This window comes from Lipotes vexillifer, unplaced genomic scaffold (assembly GCF_000442215.2).
Source record: "Lipotes vexillifer unplaced genomic scaffold, Lipotes_vexillifer_v1.1 scaffold1002, whole genome shotgun sequence".
NCBI lineage: Eukaryota > Metazoa > Chordata > Mammalia > Artiodactyla > Lipotidae > Lipotes > Lipotes vexillifer.
Genome location: NW_006796766.1, coordinates 1,009,953 through 1,032,763, shown reverse-complemented (window position 1 = coordinate 1,032,763; position 22,811 = coordinate 1,009,953). Strand labels below are relative to the sequence as shown.

The following is a 22,811-nucleotide window of genomic DNA, read 5'->3' as shown; positions in this document are numbered from 1 at the left end:
TCTGGAAAAGAAACCCAAAACACTTTAATTTTTAAGACAACTGCAAGCACCTCAAACAATGGATTATTGTTACAACACTTGTTAACTTTTCACAATCTAGTTATTGCAAAGGCATATGGATAAATGTTAATGGACAAAGTCAAGAAAAACGAGGCACCTTGAGGAATGTAAAACAAACAAAAAAATTCAATCCACTGATTTCTAAAAGAGGCTAAATGTACCTCTATATATTACATTCTAAAATTGTATTGCCTACTATGGTTTGTGTTCTGGATTCTACAGTTTTAAGGAAATGCATAAACAAAATTGTGCGCAATCTGCAAAGGGAAAAAATCATTTTCTCAACTTCAACGCATGGAAAGACAATGAAAAAGCTAGTAAAATGTGTTGTAGCCACACACGAAACCGTCTCTGGAATGAATGCAATCCCTGTTACCTCTGAGATGTTAGTATTCTGCCCACTGCACTGCAAATTGTACATATCATACCTTGGTTCTAGACAAACACGAGCAAGCTTTTCCAAAAATATATATTTTTTCACTCCACACACTGAACATGTTTCTCTTGTCCAATTTAATCTATGTAGAGTTTAACTTACAGGGCTTGGAGGAGGCAACACCACATGGTATCAGGCTACCACATTTTTAAAGGGAAATTGCTCTTTTTCCTTAAAAGTACCTTTAATTTAAAAAATGCAAAAATATGAATGGGAGTGCTAAACTATAATACGTATTTTAGAATGAGAAGCATGTCTTTTCTTTGTATAAAGTGCCATATAGGGAATGATATAACCCAGAGCCAGTTGTTTAAAATCCAATGCAAAAGGACTGTCACGGAATGAAAAGTTTGCGCAACTCCTTGGAGTAGTTAAAGTCCATTACATGCAACTTAGGCTACAAAGCACTCAAGACTGGGTAGCTTTTCTGAAATTTGAGTCCCCATCCCATATTTAATGGAAATTAACATTTACAGGGTGCATTTACATACACTATAATACAGGAATGATGTCCCTTTGCCAGAAGATCAAATTGTACATTTCCTTGCTATTTCTTGGTTCCAACTTGATAATTTCTTAAGATTGTAAATTATATAGTACTCAGCTAAAATATTTCTTCATAAATAGTTACAAAACCTGCCAAAACACAAGGAGGAAAGTATTTTTCGTTCAAAAAAAAATTGACATTTGAATGTCACACAACACAAGAAACAATGCTTAGAGACATGTTATTGTTTCCAGAAGTAAAGTGGGTCAGTAACTACTAAGCTGAAGACAAAAGACTGCCCTTCCCCAGGACCACAGGGCACAAAAAAGCAAAATGTCAAACGACAGTACCTCAAAGCAAAATAAAAGGTCTGAGGATGAAGCCAGCTCACTTGTAATCCTGTTAAGAACGAGAGTCCCCCTTTAGGGCCAATGCGCTGGACAACATGTGCCAGCTCAGAATGCGTGTGTGCAGAATCTGCTAAGAATTCAACCAAGGATGCCGAAGGCATTCGCCAGCTGAGGCTCGTTTTTCTGGAACCATTTCTAACATTGGGATCAGGAAATCTGTAAACTGTGCAGCATCTTCATGGGGCCAACCATACTTTTCCACAAGTACATCAAAGAGGCTCCAGGGCTTCAGCTTGGTGATGTGCCGCAGCTCTCCTACAGGGAAAAACAGGCATGTCAAGAAAGCTCCAACTGTACATTTCCCATTGTTGGTCCAGCCGGGTTCTTTACAATGAAGCAGATACCTACCTGCTCAACACTACGTGACAACAGAGGCCAGCTTTCCCACAGACGAAAATGTCACATTTCAAGTAAGCTTGGTGAATATAAACAAGGGTTCATTTAAAAAGGAAGAATTCATTTGTATCAGTTCCAAGTTTCTTTAAATAAGCAGAGCATGCTGAGGATGCCCAGAATATTTTCATTTGCAAAGACTGACCGAGGCACTCTCCCCAACTTGGGATTCTTTGCAATTTGCTTAGAAAAAGCTTTAAGATACATGCTATTTAAACTCCTTGGACCATTTTTCTGCTGCTTACCATTTTCCTCTGGAAGAGCGCTATTCAAGAGAACTTGACAGTAGTGACAGTAGAGATGCACTTCATAGGTATAGGTGCTGTCCAGTATGATCGCTGCCAGCTCAATGTGGCTACTGAGCGCTCAGAACGGGGTGAGTGCAACTAAGGAACAGAAGTTTAACTTTAAGTTTAAATACAGCCACAAATAGCTAGTGGTGACTGTACTGGACAGCACAGCCCTAGAGCCAGCCCAAATCAAATAGCATTCATCTCCACACATTTGTTGTAAAATCTAAGCTATCAGGACATCAATTTATAAAGCCTGAGTTATACTTTTCAAAATGTGCTAACTGCAGTATGAAAAGTGTGGGTTATCAGCAGCCCTGACAGAGTGACTGACAAGCTCGTAAGTGGTCCACGAAGTATAACAGCCTTGTTCGCGATAGGAAAAAAAGCTATTTTTAAAGTCAAACTGCCAAAAGGACAGGAGGACTTTCAGGAAGAGTGACTCGTCTCCCCTCCCTGTTCACTGGAGCCGTGCACCGAGAGGCCTCCTCCGTCTGCCCCGCGGCTCCCCTCGTCCTGGGGCCCAAGCCACCGACAACGGGCGCCCTCACACAGAGGCCAGTTCCTCTCTCCGCTGGCACCTGCTGTAACCTCACCAACGAGGGGGTCTGTACACGTGGCGCACTGACAGAGGGTCAGTCCAGGGCTCACAAAGGTCTTCTCGGGAGGCCGGGTCTGCTCCACCCAGCTATTCAACCCAGTGTAGAGACACACCCCTCCTGCTTCTTTAGTCATAAAGAAGATAAAAAGGATATCACAGACAATTACAAAAACAAAGGAAAAAACGACTGGTAATCCACCCCACGATGACTTCTCCTTTGGGCCTACACTCTTTTCAACCTGCGTTCTTATGAACTGGTCCGTCTACAGAGTAGTCATCACGATGTGCACACAATTCTGAATACAGAAATCACTAGAAGATATTTCTCGTGAAAGGGACTGGGTGTTAAGTAAGTTCCTGGCTCCCAGGTAAAGATGGGGGACAGAGTTAAGCGTGGAGGCTGCAGGTCAGGTCTACTGTCCCGAGGCAGGTGGACCCGCCACCTTAGAGGAGAAAATGTTCCCTCTGCCAGCAGGAAACACAGTCCCCGCGAGAACGAGTGGGAGCGACCACTGACCGTTCACCCCTGTAACCCAGAAATCCCCGCCGTCGGGACCCCACCTGAGATAAACCCTGGCACCCACCGACCCGCCGTGCCCCCAAACTATGCTCACTGCAAAATCACATACACTCACAAAATTACAAGTGCTCAGTCATCGGAGAACGGTGGTCAAAAACACAGCCAGCCACGGTACACACACTTGACGAGGAGTAGGTAACAGCACTCAGTAACGTGTAGGAAAGTGTATGGTAACGTGCTTAGTAGTAACGTTAGTCAAAACTGTGTTCCACATACAACCCCAGGAGTAATTTTCAAAGTGCCCATAAAGATGGAAACCAGGTGCTCTGAGACACCAGCTTTGTTTTAAAGTTGTTTCTTTCTCGTTCTGCATTGTCTCCAGTGAAGCTCTATTGATTTTATAGTAACTGCTCATCTCACCAGGGTGAGGTTAGAGCAAACTAAGAGAGCACACACGCAACATGGCAAAACCAGCTCCGTGGATGGAGAATGTTATTCTGACCTGGAACAAATGCTCGCCAGGTTTGCAAATGAGAGCAACTGCTGAGCTCGGTCTGCTCAGGCCCGCTCAGAACATGGGAATATGCTCCTGAGGATGCTGTTCTCAGATATACTAAACTCCGTACACAGGCAACAGAGTACAACCTTCCATGAAAAGAGAGCCGCTTTACCATGACAGGTGCCTTAAAATCTACATAATAACAGCGATGCAAACAATACAAAGGCTGGAAAGCTATACCGAACTAGCCGCCCCGATAAACTGATAAAAGCGATTCCAAAGGAAATCCTAAAACATCTGACCCACTTTTGACCAGGTAATCCCACACAAAAAAACTGTACCTGAAAAGATACTGTCTGTAATAGGAAAATATGCAGTATGCAAAACAGTCCTAAATACCAAGATACTGAATACATAATAATACTGCAATATAACAGAATAGTGCATTGTCTTTAAAAAGAACCAATACGTGGATCATGGAGATAGGTGGAAAAACTCTATAATGCCAAGAAAGACGAAATAAACTCGCCTCGGCCATGTGATCATATGCACAACTTCTTATGTTCAATTCCATGATAAGAAGAAACGCTGTCTTATAAAAGTTGATAAAGGTTACTTAAAAACAAACCCTAAGCTCCCAAACTTGTGCGTCTATTGCTAGAAATGCCACAAAACAGGTTCCTCTAATGAGTAAGGGCTTCAAGTCCATTTACCAACTCCAGACTGGCCCATAACACACAAGAAACACAGCCACCTCCACTCCCACCACGTATAAAACAAAAATAAAATAACCAGATAGTACAACGTTTTAAAAACAATTTTTTTTACTATTTGTCCTATTGTACAAGTAGCTTTTACCTTGACAATTTTTTCCCTTAGGAAAATATACCAAGATGTGTTCTGTTGAAACAAATTGTGCCAATAACAAACCACTTGGTTGTGACAGTCTTTACTTTTTAAACCGTTTCCAGCCTTTCTTTCCTAAAGAATAGTTGAGTAATACTTAACCTTCCCTCGGCGTCAGCTCTCACCCACACGCAGGCCACCCAGACACCAGCAAGGCCAGATGGACAGTTGCCTCCCAGGCTTCCTGACCCACTCCGGCGGGGCGGAGGGGGGATCAGGGAAGGCTGACAGGGAGGGGCCCTGAGGGAGGGCCCCTCCCCCGGAGTAAAGGCTCAGGAAGGCCACTCTACATGCCAGCCTCAGGTCATCAGGGTGCTCTGTAAGGAAAAAAGTTAAGTACTTCCATTATACTCCTCTTGAATATTAAGTGATTTGTGAAGGAAAATGTATTATATTGACTATGAAATTACAGCATTCCAGAATTACACACACAAGCATATGAGGTTTTACACCACACATCGGGGACGATAAAGGGAAATCCTGGTACTGTAACTCCTGGTAACTAGAAAAGAAACCATGATATGAAGTAAATTAGGACAAATTTCAATAGCATACACATAGAAAGGAAACCTATCAATAAATACAGGTACAAAGCAAGACAAAAAAACACAAGAAATTTGAACAAATTCCTACAAAGTACATGTAGGTAAATATTTGAGGTGAAGATCTGTATTAAACCGTACCTCCCACACATAAAACAGATCCTAGACCTAAGAGCTAGAACCATAAATTTTTGGAAGAAAACTGAAGAATGAATTTTCATGACCTTGAAGTAGGCAATGGTTACTTAGATGTGATATCAAAAGCACAAGTAACAAAAACAAGAAACAGAAAATTGGACTTCATCAAAATTAAAAACCTTTGTAATTCAAGTATCACAACATGTGCATTCAAGAGAAATGAAAACATTATGTCCACACAAAAACGTGTGCATTGATGTTCACAGCAGCGTTATTCATAATAGCCCAAAACTGGAAATCCAAATGTCCATCAACTGATGGAGAAACCTGACATGGTCTATCCATACATAAAAAGAATGGAGTATTGATTCATGCTACCACATGGACAAACTTGGAAAGCACTAGAGTAAATGAAACAGGCCATCACAAAAATCGACATATTGCATGATTCCACTTGTATGAACAATCCAGAACAGGCAAATTCACAGAGAGAAAGCAGATCAGGGTTGCCAGGGGCTGAGGGTAGGGGGATGGAGAGTGAGTGCTAATGGGCCCCGGGTTTCTTTGTGAGGTAACGAAAATGTTCTAAAATCAGAGACTGGTAATGGTTGCATAGCTGTGTGAATATACTGAAAACTACTGAATGGCACACTTTGAAAGGGTAAATTGTATGCTGTGTAGATTACACCTCAGTAAAACTGTTACTGAAAACCTGGCACAAAGCATACAACAAAATAACTTTAAAAGAATTCCAAAGCTGTGTTAAAGGATGCAGTAAAAACAAACATCTCACTACTGAGGAGCTCTTTCTAAATGATAGGAATAAATGGGATGAACTGTAATAGAATTTACCTGAACCTGTTAGAGCAATTTCATTGTTTTCTTTTTTTGTTTGTTTGTTTTGGTTTTTTTTTGCACCACATGCTCAAATTTGAATGAGTAAAACAGTAATTCAAAGCTACTCTCGGCTGTGGCTGTGGCTCGTGGTCTGTTATTCCCCAAACACCTTTGCTGTGTGTTCTGTGTCACTACAGCCAGCCTCCAGGCTGCAGCACTGTCACTATCACACACTATCTCCCCCACATCTCTCGCGGGGAGGCCTCTCACGCAGCCTCCAAGCAGGGACCCAGGGCAGAGTGAGCCTGCCATCAGTGATGCCAGGACGACGGGTGTTACTAGGACTGTCCCGGCACCAAGGGTCAGCCACCGCCCTGCTTCTAGCTCACAAAGACTTCCATCTGAAACACTCCCCGGAGGCGCAGTGGTTAAGAATCTGCCCGCCAATGCAGGGGACACGGGTTCAAGCCCTGGTCCAGGAAGATCCCACATGCCGCAGAGCAACTAAGCCCATGCGCCACAACTACTGAGCCTGCACTCTAGAGCCCGAGAGCCACGACTACCGAGCCCGCGTGCCACAACTACTGAAGCCCATGTACCTAGAGCCCATGCTCCGCAACGAGAAGCCACCGCAATGAGAAGCCCGTGCACCAAAACAAAGAGTAGCCCCTGCTCACCGCAACTAAAGAAAAGCCCACACACAGCAATGAAGACCCAACGCAGCCAAAAATAATAATAACAATAAATCATAAAAAAAAATAAAAAATAAATAAAACAAAGACTGGACTCAGGTGAAGGCTTTCAAAGGTACTAAGTCAGCAGGGAGCCACCTTCACCAGGCACCACCCCCCCAACCTGGGCTCCGGGCAGCAGGCAGGAAAGGAAGCAGATGGAGCCCCTGCTTGCACGGAGCTCGGCTTCTGAGAGAGAGTTTATCACAGACAGGGAAAACCAGACCTCTTATAACACAGAATTAGTGCTTCAGATAAAATGAGAGTTAAAGCAGTTTATGTTTTAAAAGTTTTGAGACTCACTAGTATGAAGAAACTTTTCTAGTTCTCTCCAGAATCCAGCTCCCGCGGAGATCGGCCCAGCTCACACTTCCCTGAAGGCCCATTTCGGCGTACAGCTCCTACAGGACAGAGTGAGGCCTCGCTGAGGCCTGCATCCTTCCTCCCCAGCATTTCCAGGCCAGACACCCCTCAAGTTCACAAACTGCTCTAAGCCCACGTGTGCAATCTGCCTGTCTTCACTGACTACGCCGCGTGGAAATGCTATGACCGAGAAGGTTTTAAACTTGAAGCCACGAAAATCAAGTGGGGCAGTGACCATCCTACCCTGTATGGGCCAAATGCCACAGAGGGGCTTTTCTCTTCACAGAAATAAGAGAATCAGTTGATTTTCAGGTAATTCTGGAGCTATGTTAAAATCATTCTAACAAGTTTCATCTCAACATTAAAAATTAAGAATAGTGCCTCTTTTAAAACCCAGCTCCTGGGATTTCCCTGGCGGTCCAGCGGCTGAGACTCCACACTCTCACTGTTGAGGGCACAGGTTTGATCCCCGGTCAGGGAACTAAGATCCCACAAGCAGCGCGATATGGCCAAAACAAAACTAAACTCAACTCAAAACCCAGCTCCTTAGTTTCATCCTCCGTTCTCATCCTCTCCTACACTTTTCCTCATCTTCTACTGGACACCACTTCTCCTGATGCCGTCCCCTGCAAATGTACTCCTTTGGCTACACAGAAGTTTCTTGCATGCTCTGAAATTCTCCACTGTATTCAAGAGGTCTTTGGTCTGACACATACTATCTCTCATATATTACAATACACTCAACGCCCTCATCTAGAATCAAGTAGTTTTTCCTCTTTAAAGTTAACTGTCTCCTCTCACACTTCCATTCTCAATACAGCAACTTCTACTAAAGTGATGGCTACTGATGGCTCAACAGAATATCTGCTCGGTGGCACAGTAAGGTATGCTCCTGGCTGTACTGTTTTTCTCGCCATCAGCTGAGGGCTGGGACACTTTCCCGGGTTTGTGTCTTAGTCCGTTCAGGCTGCTATCACAAAATATGACTGAGTAGGGAGCTTACAAGCAACAAATTCACTTCTCACAGTCCTGGAGGCAGGGTGCCAGCACAGGCAGGTGAGGGCCCTCTTCCAGCTCAGAGATCTCCTGTGTCCTCAGGTGGCGGAGGGGCTAGCGAGCTCTCTGTCTCTCTCCATAAGGCACTACCGCCACCCATGCCTTTACACGCCACCCATGCCTTTACGCGCCACCCATGCCTTTACACGCCAGCCATGCCTTTACACGCCACCCAAGCCTTTACACGCCAGCCATGCCTTTATACGCCACCCAAGCCTTCACACGCCACCCATGCCTTCACACGCCACCCATGCCTTCACACGCCACCCATGCCTTTACAAGCCTTCCAACAGCCCCGCTCCCAACACTGTCACCTTTACGGGGTCAGGAATGGGTTTGGAGGGACACACTCAGGCCACAGCAGGACAGCATAGGGATAAAATCCACAGAGGTGCTTACTTCTGTTGGGCCACACCTTGACACCCTGACCAAGATGGCTTTCCTTAAAGATCTTTGGTGGCTAATGCCCACACCCAAAAGAATGACCAGCACATTAAACCCCAACAGGGTGAGAACAGTAATTATATTCCCAGCCACAAAAATCCAGCTCAATTTTAATAAAATGCCTGGCCAAGTAATAATTTAAACTAGTAGCAGTCATTTTACCCTGAACTGTAAGCAAGAAGACGCCACTCAGCTGCACTTGATGTTTAGCTTTAATGCACAGACCCCGCTCCCCTTCCCTGGCCTCCGAGTGGGGATGAAGCCTGCTTCCCACCCAGGAGAGCGAAGAGCAGGAAAGCCTTGCCGCTCAGCCCTCTGTTCCCGCTCAGCCCTCGGTTCCCGCCGCTCGCCAACGTGGTGTAAGCAAAATAAAAGCCGTTTTCAATGTCACCTTTCTCTATGGGTTCTGGCACAAAGGTATTTCAGAAAAAATTTTAAATGGATACACTTAAGAGCCCATTATTTCCAAAACATGTATTCACCCCCTTTACTGGGGGAGGCATGCCAAAACACATTTTTAATGCAACCATCACTCCCCTCATCCCAAGGGACATGGTGAAATCGACTTCAGGACAGGCCCTCATTCGTCATCGTACTATTCCCGAGACTTCTGTGAAAACCCTAAATCCCTTTTGAGTTCCACAGTTACCATAAACAAACAAGCATCAGGAGAGAACTTAAGCCCCAATTCCCAGTCATTTTAGGGGATTTCTTGCCTAATCATCCAAAGGAAGGAAAAAAGGACTCTAGTCGCCACAGTAACACAAGTCCACGTGTTGTCGGCCTGTCTCTACCAAGGATGCCAGATGCACTTCAGTTCCACAGGCCACCTTCAAACAAGCTCCTCAAAAAAGAGCCCACGCACACAACCCCTACAGCACACATGCGTAACAACGTGGTGATGGAACAGCAAGGTCCCGTGCAAGCACTTTATACTCCCATCTGGGCGCAGGCAGTGGTCCACTTGCCGGAGGAGTAGGGCGCTTATGGAAAGGCCAGCGTGAAAGCCACCCTCCAGCATGAGGGACCCAGGACAGAGAGCTGTGAGCTGGAACCAACCACCCGCCGACATCAGTCCCCCAGGCATCGCTCATCAAGTCTGCGGAAGAAGCCCCACAGGTGGGATGAGGAGAGGGCCCCAGGCGCACCGCCGGCTCTGGGCTGGGACTCGGCAGGCGTTGCCCCAGTCCCTGCAGCTCAGACCAGGGGCAAAGCCTGACAGGCGCAAGAGTCGCAGAGCAGCCAACTCCATGAGCAACGCTGACCACAGGCTGCCGGCAGGGGAACCTTCAAATCGTTTGCCTGACTCCATCTTCTCACCACTCAGGCCCCGCCCCACCCTGGGTCCTCTTCAACTTCTTTGCCACCGTGCACAGTACCGGTTCCTCACCCACAGACAACGGACAGAGACAGCAGAGACCAGCCACCCTACACGGCCTCCTCGCTACAGAGGAGAGGACAGCAGCAGCACAAGTACAGGAACACTCCTTGCGTGCCTTTGCTGGCTGCTGGCCCTCACCACGCCTGATGCCCGAGACGAGGAGTGAGGCTCCCACAGCCCACTTTGCTCGAGGATCAGGGGCCGTGGTCCAGAGCCCTCCTGGGCCCTCCCCCTTCCCCTCCAGGGCACCCGCAGGCCAATACTGCTACTTGCCTGACAGATCAGGCTGCTAGCTCCTGGCTGCCCTCCCCACCTGACAATGGTGAAAGCTACGGCTGTGGGCAGGTCATCTACCAGCCAAGTCCTCCGGAGGCCCAGGCCATCTCCCATGGGCTCTGAAAACATTCTGAAATGTGGAAGGAGTCTGCTTTGATTAACATAAACACAACTCCCCAAGCCACACCATCCCAGGCCAAAATAATCCAGAGCTTTCCCTTGCTTCAACTATGTTCAAATAACATTTTCTGGAAATTTCCTAGGAAACAGCCCACTCTCTCAGTCACACTGCTGACCAGTTCACAATGTGCACAGTGTTATCCTGTTTATAAACTCTGCTTTAGCAATAATGGAAACAGTTCCTAATGCACCGCGTGGTGCAGACATCCTCTCACGCCTCCTTGTATCAAGGATGCACTCACTGGAAGTCACCCCCGCTGACAGCCTCGGAGACGATGTGACACGCCGTGCCCAGCCCCCCAGCACGCTCCAGCCCCGGCTGTGCCACTGAACACGCTGCCCTGAGCACGACTTGAGACTGCGTTGAGAGTCTGGGTGTGGCGGGGAACCCCTGTACCTGCTTAAGTGACCCAGACTCGATCAGAATCTCAGAACGAAAATTAATACGCGTCTGAAGTACATTTTTCCTCGACAATTGTTTTTCCTCTGATGAGCTTTAAAAAGGAAATAACAAGATATTGCATCCAGTTACATATTTCAGAGGTTACCCACTGGGTGTTCCCAAAAAACCTAAGAGTTGCGGTCAACGCTCTCAGAGTACGTGAGCAAGAAACCACTGTCTTGGCATGGTTCGCTCTCGGGCCTCATGCATTCACGGCGAGATGGACTTTAAGGGGTAAGACAGGACTGGTTGGCTGAACATCACCAAAGTATATCATAAAAGGTTATTACTCTACAAGAATTCCTTATCTCACAGGAAAGTAAAAAGTCAAACTGGTTTTCCACATTTGGCTAAAGCAGGGGAGCAAGAGTATCTAGTACTTGCAGAAATTTCTAGAAACTCCATGTCCCGCTCACATCAACTTTAAACAGTTCTTTTTTAACGGGAATTGCAGCACCGCGCCCCCCCCCCCCAAATCAAAGCTGGAAAAACATGAGTTCAGAGGACTATCTCTGCTCACATCAAAGACTATAGCATTGGGGAAGGGCCCTGTAAAAATAACTTCCCCGGGGCTTTTGGGTATTTTTAAAAAAGTGATCACTCACTAGGGACTACACAGGGCAAAGAGAGTTGTTCTAGGTCATGCCAAGGAAGATCAACGAGAACTGCAATATTAAAATAAATCACCTACAGTACAGCGTGAGGTAATGCACTGGGAGAAGAGCATCTGATTGACAAGAACGTGAGGCACACAGGACTTCACAGGCCCACACCCCTACAGAAACAGCTCAGACACATGGAACAGGACGCAGACGGACAGTCATTAAGCCCAGTCTCTAGGCCACCTCTGCTCCACTGCAAAAACACTCTGGTCCCAGGAACAATGTAGAAAATGGAAAGGTAAGCCGAGCTGCTCTCTAAAAATCATTTAAACTCTTTTACAAATACTTGAATACATGAATTGGTGCTTAGCATAAAGGAGAGGAGTGGAGGAGGTCAAAGGATTTTTGGAAGACTGTTCTCTTACAAAATTCTTATTCCACAGATATCAGAGGCTTCTTTGTTTCTTGAGAGCCTTCTTCAGCAGACTCCCCCAGCGGTAAGTCCAGATCTTTCTCCACTGCCCAAACGCGAACGCACAATTTCTCCTTTGGGAGAGGATTACGCTGAAAATTAGTGTTGCATAAATACCGTTACCTTTTCTGGTGAAAAACTCCTTGGAATATTTCCCCAACATAGCGTATTTTCGAGGGACTTTCCCCAGCAGTTCAATGATCAATGCTATGTGATCTGCATTGGGAAACATTGCCAGCAAAACAGAAACACACGACAATTTAATCAGTACACTGCATGCAGACACTGCCATCGCCCGCGCAGACAGAAACAGAGCGCAGCGTCAACAACCAGAGCACAGGCTCTGCCCGAGTGGCCAGATTCAAGGCACCGCAGAGGAGCTGATGCACAGGGTGACCGCAGGACAGGGCCAGGCAGGGGCTCCTTCTCAAGTCTGAAGTCAGCACAGGAATTCTGCTGGGTTGCTTTTGGAATTTAGGAGAAAGGCCTTTGTCACCATTAATGCTACAACCAGCAGCTGCTATTCCATTTCTGTCTGCATCGTGGCGCTTTTCAAAAAGAAGAGGTACTACCTCTGCGATTGAAGAATTCCCGAGAATATTTTCCAGACAGAGCAAAGTGCCTTGGGATACTGCCTAGCAGCTCTATGATGTGGGCTATGTGGTCTATGGAGGAGAGAAAAAAAAGGATACGGGAATGGGAGGGACAAAGGGAAGGATGGGATAAAAGAAGAGGGGGAAAAAATTGAAATTAGTAAAAGATCAGAGATAGAATCAAATCAACAATGTGTGCAGCACATCTACACAGAGGCTTCTGGGACTGGCAGGCCTCAGGCCCCATCTGGAGCATTAACAGTGACTGACACCAGCTCACCCCAGGCTACCCCAGAATCGCAAGCAAATAAGCATGGAGATGGTCAGGTCTGCAGATGGGAATTCAAGCCAGAGTTCCCTGGTTTTAAATTCAGCCCCCCAACAGGACAGAGAAGTGGGCAGCAGATCAGTGGACAAAAGGTCCACGGAGAGGCTCCGGGTTCGTCCGGCCTGTCCTCTCCCGGCCAGCTGGGCTCAGGCCTGCGGGGGCGGGCTGAGGCCCGAGGGCTCTCCAAAGCGTCGCTGGTGCCAGAAGGCTCTGCCCAGTCACTGCAGCTGAGGGGGCTTCAAGCTCAAAGGGAGAGCATCTGAATTTGGTGCTTGAAAACCGAAACACAGCTCTGTTTCGGTGCAAAAAGACAATATTCTCCAGAAGTTCAGGAGTCTCAGGAAACCCGGACTGAGGTACTCAGCAGGCAGCAACACTCACCTTCGTCTCTGGAATAGTCTTCCCCAGAATGCGGTTCAAACAAATAATCTCCCGTTGCCAGCTCAAATGCCTAGGATACAACAGATGATATGCTAAGCGCTTCACGGAGACGGGCCCCAAGCCAGCAACTTTTTCTGGTACAAGAGACCTATATTTTATGAGGATCTGAATCAAACCAAAGAGCCTCCTGAAAGGGCTCAACACCAGGCTTTCTCTTCTTCCCAAAAGTTCAAAGAAGCTTCAGAAATATTCTTGCACCTCTGCTTCACTTTGCAGGAAGCAGCCGTGTGCAGGCGTGGCCGGAGCACTGCACTCTAACCTGAACGGCAGAACGGGGGCTCAGGCTGAGGTCCAGGTCTGCGTGACCCCAGAGCCCAGCTGCAACCCGCAGGCTAACCTGGCCCCGGACCACGGTTGCGGCCGCTGTCCTGAAGCAAAGACCTTCATGTCTTAGCAACTTAGCTCCTTTCAGCAACTCATCATCACTTCATTCACTTCTGACTCAACCAAAGGACATTCTAGAACCGAAGAAGCCCCTCTTGCTCTGTCCCCCGGGGCCAGGAGGAACCAGACCACCCCCCCCCCACCCCCACCCCTGCCCCGTGCAGCCCGCCCGAGGGCGGCCAGGAGAGCGGCCTCCTGGTTACAGGGCTGTCCCCACCAGGGTGCTGGGGTCGGGAGGGAACGGGAGGGGCACTGCTTTCCCATCGCTACCTCTGAGCCCACTTCCGTTGTTCATAAAATTATCTCAGGACTATAAGCTTTAACTTGCTAACAATACATAAAAATGACAACTGCTATCGCTCTGTTGATCAAATACCATGCTTTTTTAAAAACATGTTTTAAATGTTTTAAAAACAAGAAGTTTTAAAAAGAACAAGCTAAATCCCGTGTTCGGTTTTTCCCATACTTACTTCTCCTGTGTGTTAGATCTCGCTGTTCTGGAGGCCCTCAGGGGCCGTCCCGCTTCACCGATGCCTGTGGGCCAGGGCACCGCCCACTCCTCTCAAGGTACCGCCCTCCCCACAGGCGCCTCGATGAGCCGAGGAGCCCGCCCCACACCAGCCCACCCTCTCCGCTTCTGTCCAGGATCACAGGGTGTGGGTGGGCACCCGCAGGGGAAGTCTCGTCTGCCTGCCTGGGGCGGGGCCCCTCTCACAAACCCAGGTGGGCGCACTTAGCCTAGGACCCCATCTCTTCACCTTGTATTTTCCTTTTTTAAGAAAGGCGGGAGGTGGGATGCCAAGCCCATTGCCAGCTACCCTGTGACGAGCACTAGTTCACAACTCGGGATCCCTGCCCTGAGCCAGACCTGGGTGTGATGTGCCCAGTCTCAGCACAGAGTACGTCAGGCAGTCGTCTGGGCGCTGCAGGGCCTCCCCGCTCCACCCAACAAACAATAAAGATACTAGGTTCAATCCCAGATCAGGGTCAAACACCTCACATTTGGCCACAGGTCCATGGGGAACAAGTGGATGACACACTGAATGGCCAGAAGCGTCTTTCTCATCCGGGACACAAGCCAAGAGAAAAGGGTGAAACCCTAATGGAGAAAGAAGACCCCAGAAATCGCATGATCTAGCCAAAGGAGAGCGCCAGCTGCTCTTCACCGTCCTTGGGGCCTCCCTCACTCTTCTAATCAATGCTCAAAAACATTTCAATCTGGTTGTGCGTATTTCTGACAGCCTAGCACTAAGACATGCCCACTGAGTGTTCTTTGAAAGATGACCATTTTGATGAGCACCCATGTATTTCCGAGGAAACACAGGTTGAAGAGGCCTATCAATGAAACGGTTTAAAAGAAAAAAGGAAGAGGCAAGATGAAGGCTCCCCCGTCATGTTATCGGGTCCTGATTCTCTGAAGCATGATGAGATTCTTCTTAACAACTAGGACACAGACAGCAGGCAGGGTAAACACACATCACAAGGAAAACATCAGTCTCTGTACTTTACAACTTGCTTTTATGCTGGCAACTATGAAACCATGAAAAATTATTGCCTTCAACTCAATAAGTTACTCTCAATATAACCTCTATTATTATTGTTTATTTTTAATACTTGGGAACTCTGTACTCGGCCCAATCCCCTCAGAGGGCTTTCTTTCCCTTGGACCAGCCTCTGTCCTCAGGCTCTGGGGAGACCAGATACCCTCTTCCTGAAATGCCATCATCCCACGTCAAGTATCCCATTCTGAATAAATAAGGTCACGTATGCCTTCTGTGATGTGACCACTGCCGAGAAGTTTGGTGAAGTGGGTCAGACTGGCTTGTCTTGTCTCTACAGCGCTGACTGAGGCTCACCACGGAGCCAACGGGAAGATGCCTGTTCAGGAACTCCGAAACACAAGTGCAGAGCGACCAATGCCGGGGTCCACACGTAATTTGTAGATCATGCACACTTACATCTGGAGGGCTCCGAAGCTCAGGAAAAGAGAAAGAGATTCAACGCCTGACAAAGCCCAGCTGCTCTGCCTCGCGGCGCTGCCCCTGCCCAGGGGGGAAGCTCTCCTCCCCGCCAGCAGCACGGGCGCCCGCCAGTGAGCACGGCTACCAGCCACCACTCCCAGCTCCACCAGCGTCTCTGTAAGACTTGACGCCCTTTATCACAAAGAACCCTGGGCTTTACCGCCAAGAACAATCTGGAGCTTTACTACAGCTTGGTATTATGAATTTAATGTACTGTTACATACTTAAACTTCAACAGCAGGGTGGGCTGGGCAAAGACGCCTCATCTGCACCAGGTTCTCTACGAAGAACACGAGGCGACCTCTCAGCCGCGGCCTCCGGGGAGGGGGGAGGGTGGGGATGCAAGCTTGCCCCGCTCCCAGAAAATCACCCTTAAACTGACTAACAAGAACTTCCTAAGCAGCCCTAGAATTACTGAGGGACCTTACGCTCCACTTCTTGGGAGGCGAAGGAGATGGAGTGAGTGCTTTTCCGCAGGGATCTGCTCTTGACGCTGACGCCACCGTTCACAGCAACTGCAGGGCTCAGCAGGACAGGAGACTGTGTGGAGGGACAGACCCTCACCTCACAGAAGGCCAGACAGAGAGCCCGGTATAAAACTGTACTGACAGCTCCGCCATTATCCAACTACATCTGTGATCTTGTCCTATTTTTCTGGTTATATCACCCAAATTCAACACCCGGAATTAGAAGCACAGGATTTCAGAGCTGAAAGAGCCTGCAGAGTGTAAATGAGGGCAGCCCCGACACGGCCCCTTCTGTGCTGCTGGGGAGGAGGAGGGCCTGACCTCACCACACCCTGAGGTCCAACAGCCCCGCAGCTCCCACTGCTGACGGCGCCCCCTTCTGATGACCTGGCCGCTGCTTCCCACTGCTTCCAGCCTCCAGCCCCCCTCCCCACCCACAGGGAGCCTCACCCCTGTCCACACAGCAGGCCCTGCGTTCTAAGGAGCCATGACACGTCCACCAATTCTCTCTCTCTCTCTCTCTCTCTCTCTCTTTTTAAAATTTAAAAAGAGTTATCAGGGCTTCCCTGGTGGCGCAGTGGTTGAGAGTCTGCCTGCCGATGCAGGGGACACGGGTTCATGCCCCGGTCTGGGAAGATCCCACGTGCCGCGGAGCAGCTGGGCCCGTAAACCATGGCCACTGAGCCTGCGCGTCCGGAGCCCGTGCTCCGCAACGGGAGAGGCCACACAGTGAGAGGCCCGTGTACCGCAAAAAAAAAAAAGGAGTTATTAAAAAGAAAAAAGACTAGAGTGGCTACCACCCCCCACACCCCCTGGCCTCTGGCCCATGATCTCTGACCCCTGCCCTCCTCCCACTCTGATAACCTCCCTCATTCAGAAGTCAGCCTGCCCACCAGGGCCAGCCCAGCCATCTGGTCCACCAATTCTTTTAACCCTCCTTGTCCATACCTAGCAAGGCAAGGGCTCAGTTTCTGAAACTTACTGAGAAACTTAATTTTAAACTTATTCTCTGGCATTACCCGTCAGAGCAACAATGGGAACAGAAGGGCACACTGTTCTAGACCTGCTGGGCCATACTGGCTGCAAACTTGAAAAACACAGAAGATCCACTTTTTTCCATGTTGTTTTAGCACGACTTGCTAACAGTGTTATACTTTAGCATCAGAGGACACACCCAAAAGAAGTGCTACATTAATCCTTGAATAACAGACAATACACTTATTCTGCATTGTTGTTTTTTTAGTGAGAAGACAAGTACCAAGCTTTACACACATGCCATGCCCTTTCATTTAAATATCACAGGAGAAATTGGAGAAAAAATGAGGAAAGCATGAAACACCACGTGAAGCAAGAGACACATGCATCCCCTTTTCCAACAAAGGACTACAAAGCTCAGCCCACTAAGAGGAAGGTGACAAACCGACCAGGAAACAGGACCAAGAGAGAAACTGAAACTGGCTTATGGACGAGGGACCATTCATGCTTATCGGTTCACAGGTAAGGAGTAGGTGAGAAGAGGCACTGGTGGGGCTGAGGAGAGTTTAGACACAACCAGGCTTTTGATGCACACAAGTGGCAGTGAAAATGGCTACATCATACTGGAGAAACAAGAGGCATCCCGAGGCCCTGAGGAAAACCATCGCTGAGCTGCCTAAGGGAACAGACCCGGTCAAACGGTACAGGCGGCTGCTGGTGCCTCAGACGTGGCTGGACACAGCCTAGAGCAGTAAGCCAGAACAGTCTCTAGACTCTGCTTAACAGAAGGAGAGAGGTTGAACCCTGGTATGTGGGGAAATCCTCTCTCTCCAGCAAGGAGACAAGGTCTGTCAGAGCCGCTCAGACTACCTTCCCCTAAATCGCAGCTGTCTCATCTTCCTCCACGGCCTGAGTGAGGGGACTGCGCGCAACCTGCAAGCTTCCAGGAGCCACAGGAGCTCCCTGAAGTCACTGTCACCACAGCGGGGCTCTCATTCTCGGGGCCGCGGGCTACAGAGGGCCTCGCGAGGTTGTCTCTCACAAGACCAAACCAAAACACACACTAGGACACGCCAGAGAAGGTCTCTTAAGATACCCAAGGCAGCCACCTTCCCCTCACCCACCCATCAGTGGACAACCCTCATGGTCAGAAAGCTTCGACCAAAGGCCCTGGTGGAGCTGCCCCATCATGGGAACTAAAAGGATGAGCCTTTACACAGAGGAAAATGGCAAAGGCCGTTCTTACCATACACGCCGTACTCCAAATGTCAGCAGGGGTACTGTAACCTGCTCCTATTAAAACCTCTATGGATCTATACTGACGCGTCTGGATGTCTTCTGTGAAGTGTTTATGCTGGAAGGGAACAGACTGCATTACCGTGGAGGAACACAGACAGTAAACGAGAGAAAAAGCATCTTCTAATACATGATCACGACCGGAATGTTTTAGAAAGAAAACTGTACTTACCACCCAACAAGCGTTTCCCAGGTCGGCAATTTTAACTCTAATTTTATCTGCATTCCGTGGGTCCAGGGGATTCACCAACAGGTCGGCTGCCCGGGTTTTTGCTGGCATGAGCAAACAGCAGGACAGTTAGTGCCTGGGATAAGTGGTTTGCGCTTGTGCACACAATGCTTGCTGGGCACAGTGTCCTTTTCTAGAAAAGCGGTGGGTGATCATTTAGGCCTGGAATCCTGTAAGTTGAACTCAACAGAATTTAAATTCTTGGTCTCCATCTCGGGAAAATACTTCACAAGAGAGCAAACTGCCCAGAGACCCCATGGACACTGCCTTGCCCCTCCTCCTTTCTCCCCATCCTTCACTGAGCAGGTCAGCCCTGCTTGGTTCCTGTATCTTTCAGCTGCTCCTCATTGGGCCATGCCAGTTCCCTAACGGACCCTGTCTAGCTCAGAAGTGCGTTATTACTTAACGTGAGGGTAGAGAGAACGCTCCCCAGGGGATGCCCATCCCTTCCTAAGTGGCCCACAGCCCTCACCTCTCCCTCTGCCTGGGCCGAGCACAGAGACCTCAAGAGTTAGATGATGGCCGATTAACAAATACAGATTAAGGGCAGGGACCAATCAATTCTGGTTTAGCTGTGGACAAGTAACACTGCAGAACAGAGGTCTCTTGAGACGGCCCGGGCCCTCTGAGGTCCCTCACAGACTTGTCAAATACTCAAGCCACTCTCAACCCCCGGGAACCCTGAGGAATTCTCAACAGTAGGCACGGGGCCGGGATTCTCAGGGCTGCAGGGCCAGAGAAGCTTTTCAGATAAGCACAGACCAGGCCTGCAGAAAGCACAGTTAACCAGGGGGCAGTGACAAAGAAGAATAATGTGGTGAGGCCCAGACAGAAAATGCTGAAGTGACTCAGCATCTCCATCAAACCTCAAACTGACCAGCAAGCTGGGATTTCTGGTAAAGATGAGATGTAACCATGGCTTTTCATTCATTTCAGAAGTAATTCTGAAATGGTACTCACAGACAAAACAGAAAAGCCCGCTCAATGCAGAATATTAAAGACCCTTTAGCTCACTCGAAGGTGGGGACTGCTGGAATGACTGTCCCTCCTTTGGGTAGACCCGTGCTGTGCTGTAGGGCTCGGCACCCCAGGTGGGCGGCAAGGCCAGGCTGCACGCGCCGTGAGCAGGGCAGGGAGTAGGTGACGCACCCAGGACCTGGGGCGCCCACAGAGCTCCCCAGGAGGGGCCAGAAAATGCAAGCGAACTCTGGCAACGTTTTAACCCTCAAGACCTGTTCCTCAGACTTACGGACCAACCCAAGCCAGCCAGGCCCACACATTCCCTCCTGGCTATCTGCCCCACAACACGTCCCTCTTTAAGAGGGCACTGACCAAAGTGAGGCCTCACCAAAGGCTAGGTACGAGCCGAGGAGAAGAAACAGAGGAAATGAGAAATGATAAGGACGGCAGCACAAAGACACACACAAAGAGGCAAGGTGTTCACACCGAACAGGGAATGGCTGCGAAACCGAGTTCCAGAAGAAACATAAAAATGCCGACCCAACAGACGGATGGCCAGCACTGGAAATGGCTTAGATGAATCCCTCATGTCATTTAATAAAGGAGACTCAAGGAGACTCGGCAGGCAAGAAAATGGAATGTGAGGTTTGCAGAGCTGGATTCAAATCTGTTTCTACGTCTGTAAGTTACAAGACTCCGGCAAATGACTTAAACTCTGAGGCTCAGTTCCCAGTAAAGGAGGAAGAGGAAGGGACCACCCTTCCTCCGCCAAAAAATACAAATGAAAGAAAGACCAAACACAGGAGAGCTACGACAGCGCCTGGCTGGCCAGATCCAGAGGCTCCCTCCTGCCTGCCACCAGCCAGACCACCCTCTGAGGCCAGGGCTTCTAAATGGCCAGTGAGGGACCAGCCAAAGCCCCCACGGCACAGAGAGGATGGGAGGCCAAGCCGTGGCTTCCAGCACTGCAAGCCACTGAGATCAAAGGCCTGGCAGGAGGGGAGGATGAAGCGGCAGGTTCTGACTGAGCGAGAGCTGCCGTCAAGGTGCTCGAGCGGAAAGAGGGGATCTGAAACCGCCACCCTCCTCCAGTCGCTGTTCTAAAGACATCACACATGAGTCACTTCAGCTAGAGGAAAAACACCTTAAAAACACAACATCACACACCTCCAGTACAGATCCTCCTCGACTTACGAAGGGGTTATGTCCCAAAAAACCCATCTCAAGTTGAAAATGTCGTAAGTGCAAAATGCATTTAATTACACATCGCCTGCCGCACGTCATAGCTGAGCCTAGTGACTTCAACATCACTCAGGACACTTACGTTAGGCCACAGTTGGGCAAAAAAAACAACTAACACAAAGCCTACTTCATAATAAACTGTGGTGAGTATCTCATGTAATTTACTGCATGCTGTACTGAAAGTGAAAGACAGAAGGGCTGTCTGGGCACAGAGTGGTTCTACCTGTGCCAGCTGTCCACTTGCGTGATCGCGTGGCTGCCTGGGGGCTGCCCAGCATCACAAGGTGGGATCGTGCAGTGTATCGCTAGCCCGGGAGAAGATCACGATTCAAAATGTGAAGCACGGCTTCGACAGAATGCGTTTCGTTTTCGCACCATCGTAAAATCGAACCACTGTTAATTCAGGGGCCACCTGTATAATTTCTTTGTATTTAATATCCCTCATTCATGAGCACCAGACCAAGTCTCTTCGGTGGCATGCTGTTATTCTCCTAGTTTGTGTCTATGCGTGGTTACCAGGCGCACAATGCATTCCAGATGATACTAGGGAATTTACCTCAAAATTTTAACTGTATTAAGAACGCAAAGGATGTAAAAGAGAATCGGCTTGCACTTCTTTTCCCAGTGTGCTAGTTTCCTGCTCTAGGTAATCTGTAAAAGGTTACCTGAGTACAACACTCAAAAAGGCCCGTTTAAACACAGGGACAGCCACACTTGCTGTGCAGTCGTACGAGTTTTGCTTTGCCCAGAAATCAGATCACCTCCCGTGATTCAGGCACTATTATGCAACTACCACAGCTCTTCCCTGCTCTCTGCTTCTACCAAGGAGGGAATGAAAAGTGGGACGAGAGAGGCGGGAAGACTTCACTTCAGGAAGGGCTGGAGTCCTTAAGTCATTCTGATAACCTGGTCTCTGGGTGACACTGTACTCACTCCATCTGAGGTCATCCTAGGAACCAGTAAAATGGCAGCCAGTGGGGCCTCAGTGATGAAACAGCCCCACACTGACACTTTTATGTTTAAAACATCCTTACAAGGAAGGCATGAATACCCTCTTTATATGCAGGAGATTTAGTACCAGACTAAAGAAAGAGCAGAACTAGGAGATTTAATGCCCAAACCTGACCTATTTGTTCACAAATAGGTACTGTATTTACTGAGTCCCCTCTATGTGCCAGACGTTGCCCTGGCACTGGGAAGAGAATCAAAAAGACATACAATGTTCCGCCACCACATCCCAAATTAGGAAACTCACGCACTCGCTGGGTATATGGGTGATAAATAAAATGAATGATTCACACATCATGTCAAGTAGCTGTACATGCTAAGAAGAAAAACACAGCGGAGAAAGGAGATGGCTACTGATGAGGGTGTTTGGCCACGGGCGGGTGTGGAGAGGGCATCTCTTCTGAGAAAGTGACCTTTGAGGAGAGGCCTGAACAAAGGGAGGCACAGAGGAGAGAAGCTCTGGGCAGAGAGGACAGCAAGTGGAAAGCGCCAAGAGGCAGAAACAAGCTTGCACCCTTGAGAAAGCTCAGAAAGAAGACAGTGTGGGAGAGGCAGAATGAGCAGGGGACATAGAGGCGGGTGGGGAACGATACCAGAAAAAGCGCGGCCGGGACGGACAGTACAGGGCTGTAAGCTTTAGAGAATGACGCCTCTGCGGGTTATGCTACACGGTGGGGGGCAGAATGTGCTTTAAAAAGCTCTCTCAGGGGGCTTCCCTGGTGGCGCAGTGTTTGAGAGTCCACCTGCCGATGCAGGGGACACGGGTTCGTGCCCCGGTCCGGGAAGATCCCACATGCCGCC

At 48.7% G+C, this 22,811-nt stretch overlaps 1 protein-coding gene across 1 annotated transcript in view; it reads right to left on the bottom strand.

Annotated features, from left to right (window-relative positions):
* The window catches only part of SRPK2 (SRSF protein kinase 2), a 128,173-nt gene continuing 105,362 nt past the window's right edge, over positions 1-22,811 (bottom strand). The window contains exons 11-15 of the mRNA XM_007468983.1: positions 18,744-18,844; positions 18,522-18,629; positions 13,369-13,438; positions 12,639-12,731; positions 1-1,648 (exon numbers count right to left, since the gene is read on the bottom strand). Of these exons, the coding sequence (XP_007469045.1) occupies positions 1,464-1,648; positions 12,639-12,731; positions 13,369-13,438; positions 18,522-18,629; positions 18,744-18,844 (557 nt within the window). The 3' untranslated portion in view covers positions 1-1,463. The remainder of the gene's footprint in view (positions 1,649-12,638; positions 12,732-13,368; positions 13,439-18,521; positions 18,630-18,743; positions 18,845-22,811) is intronic.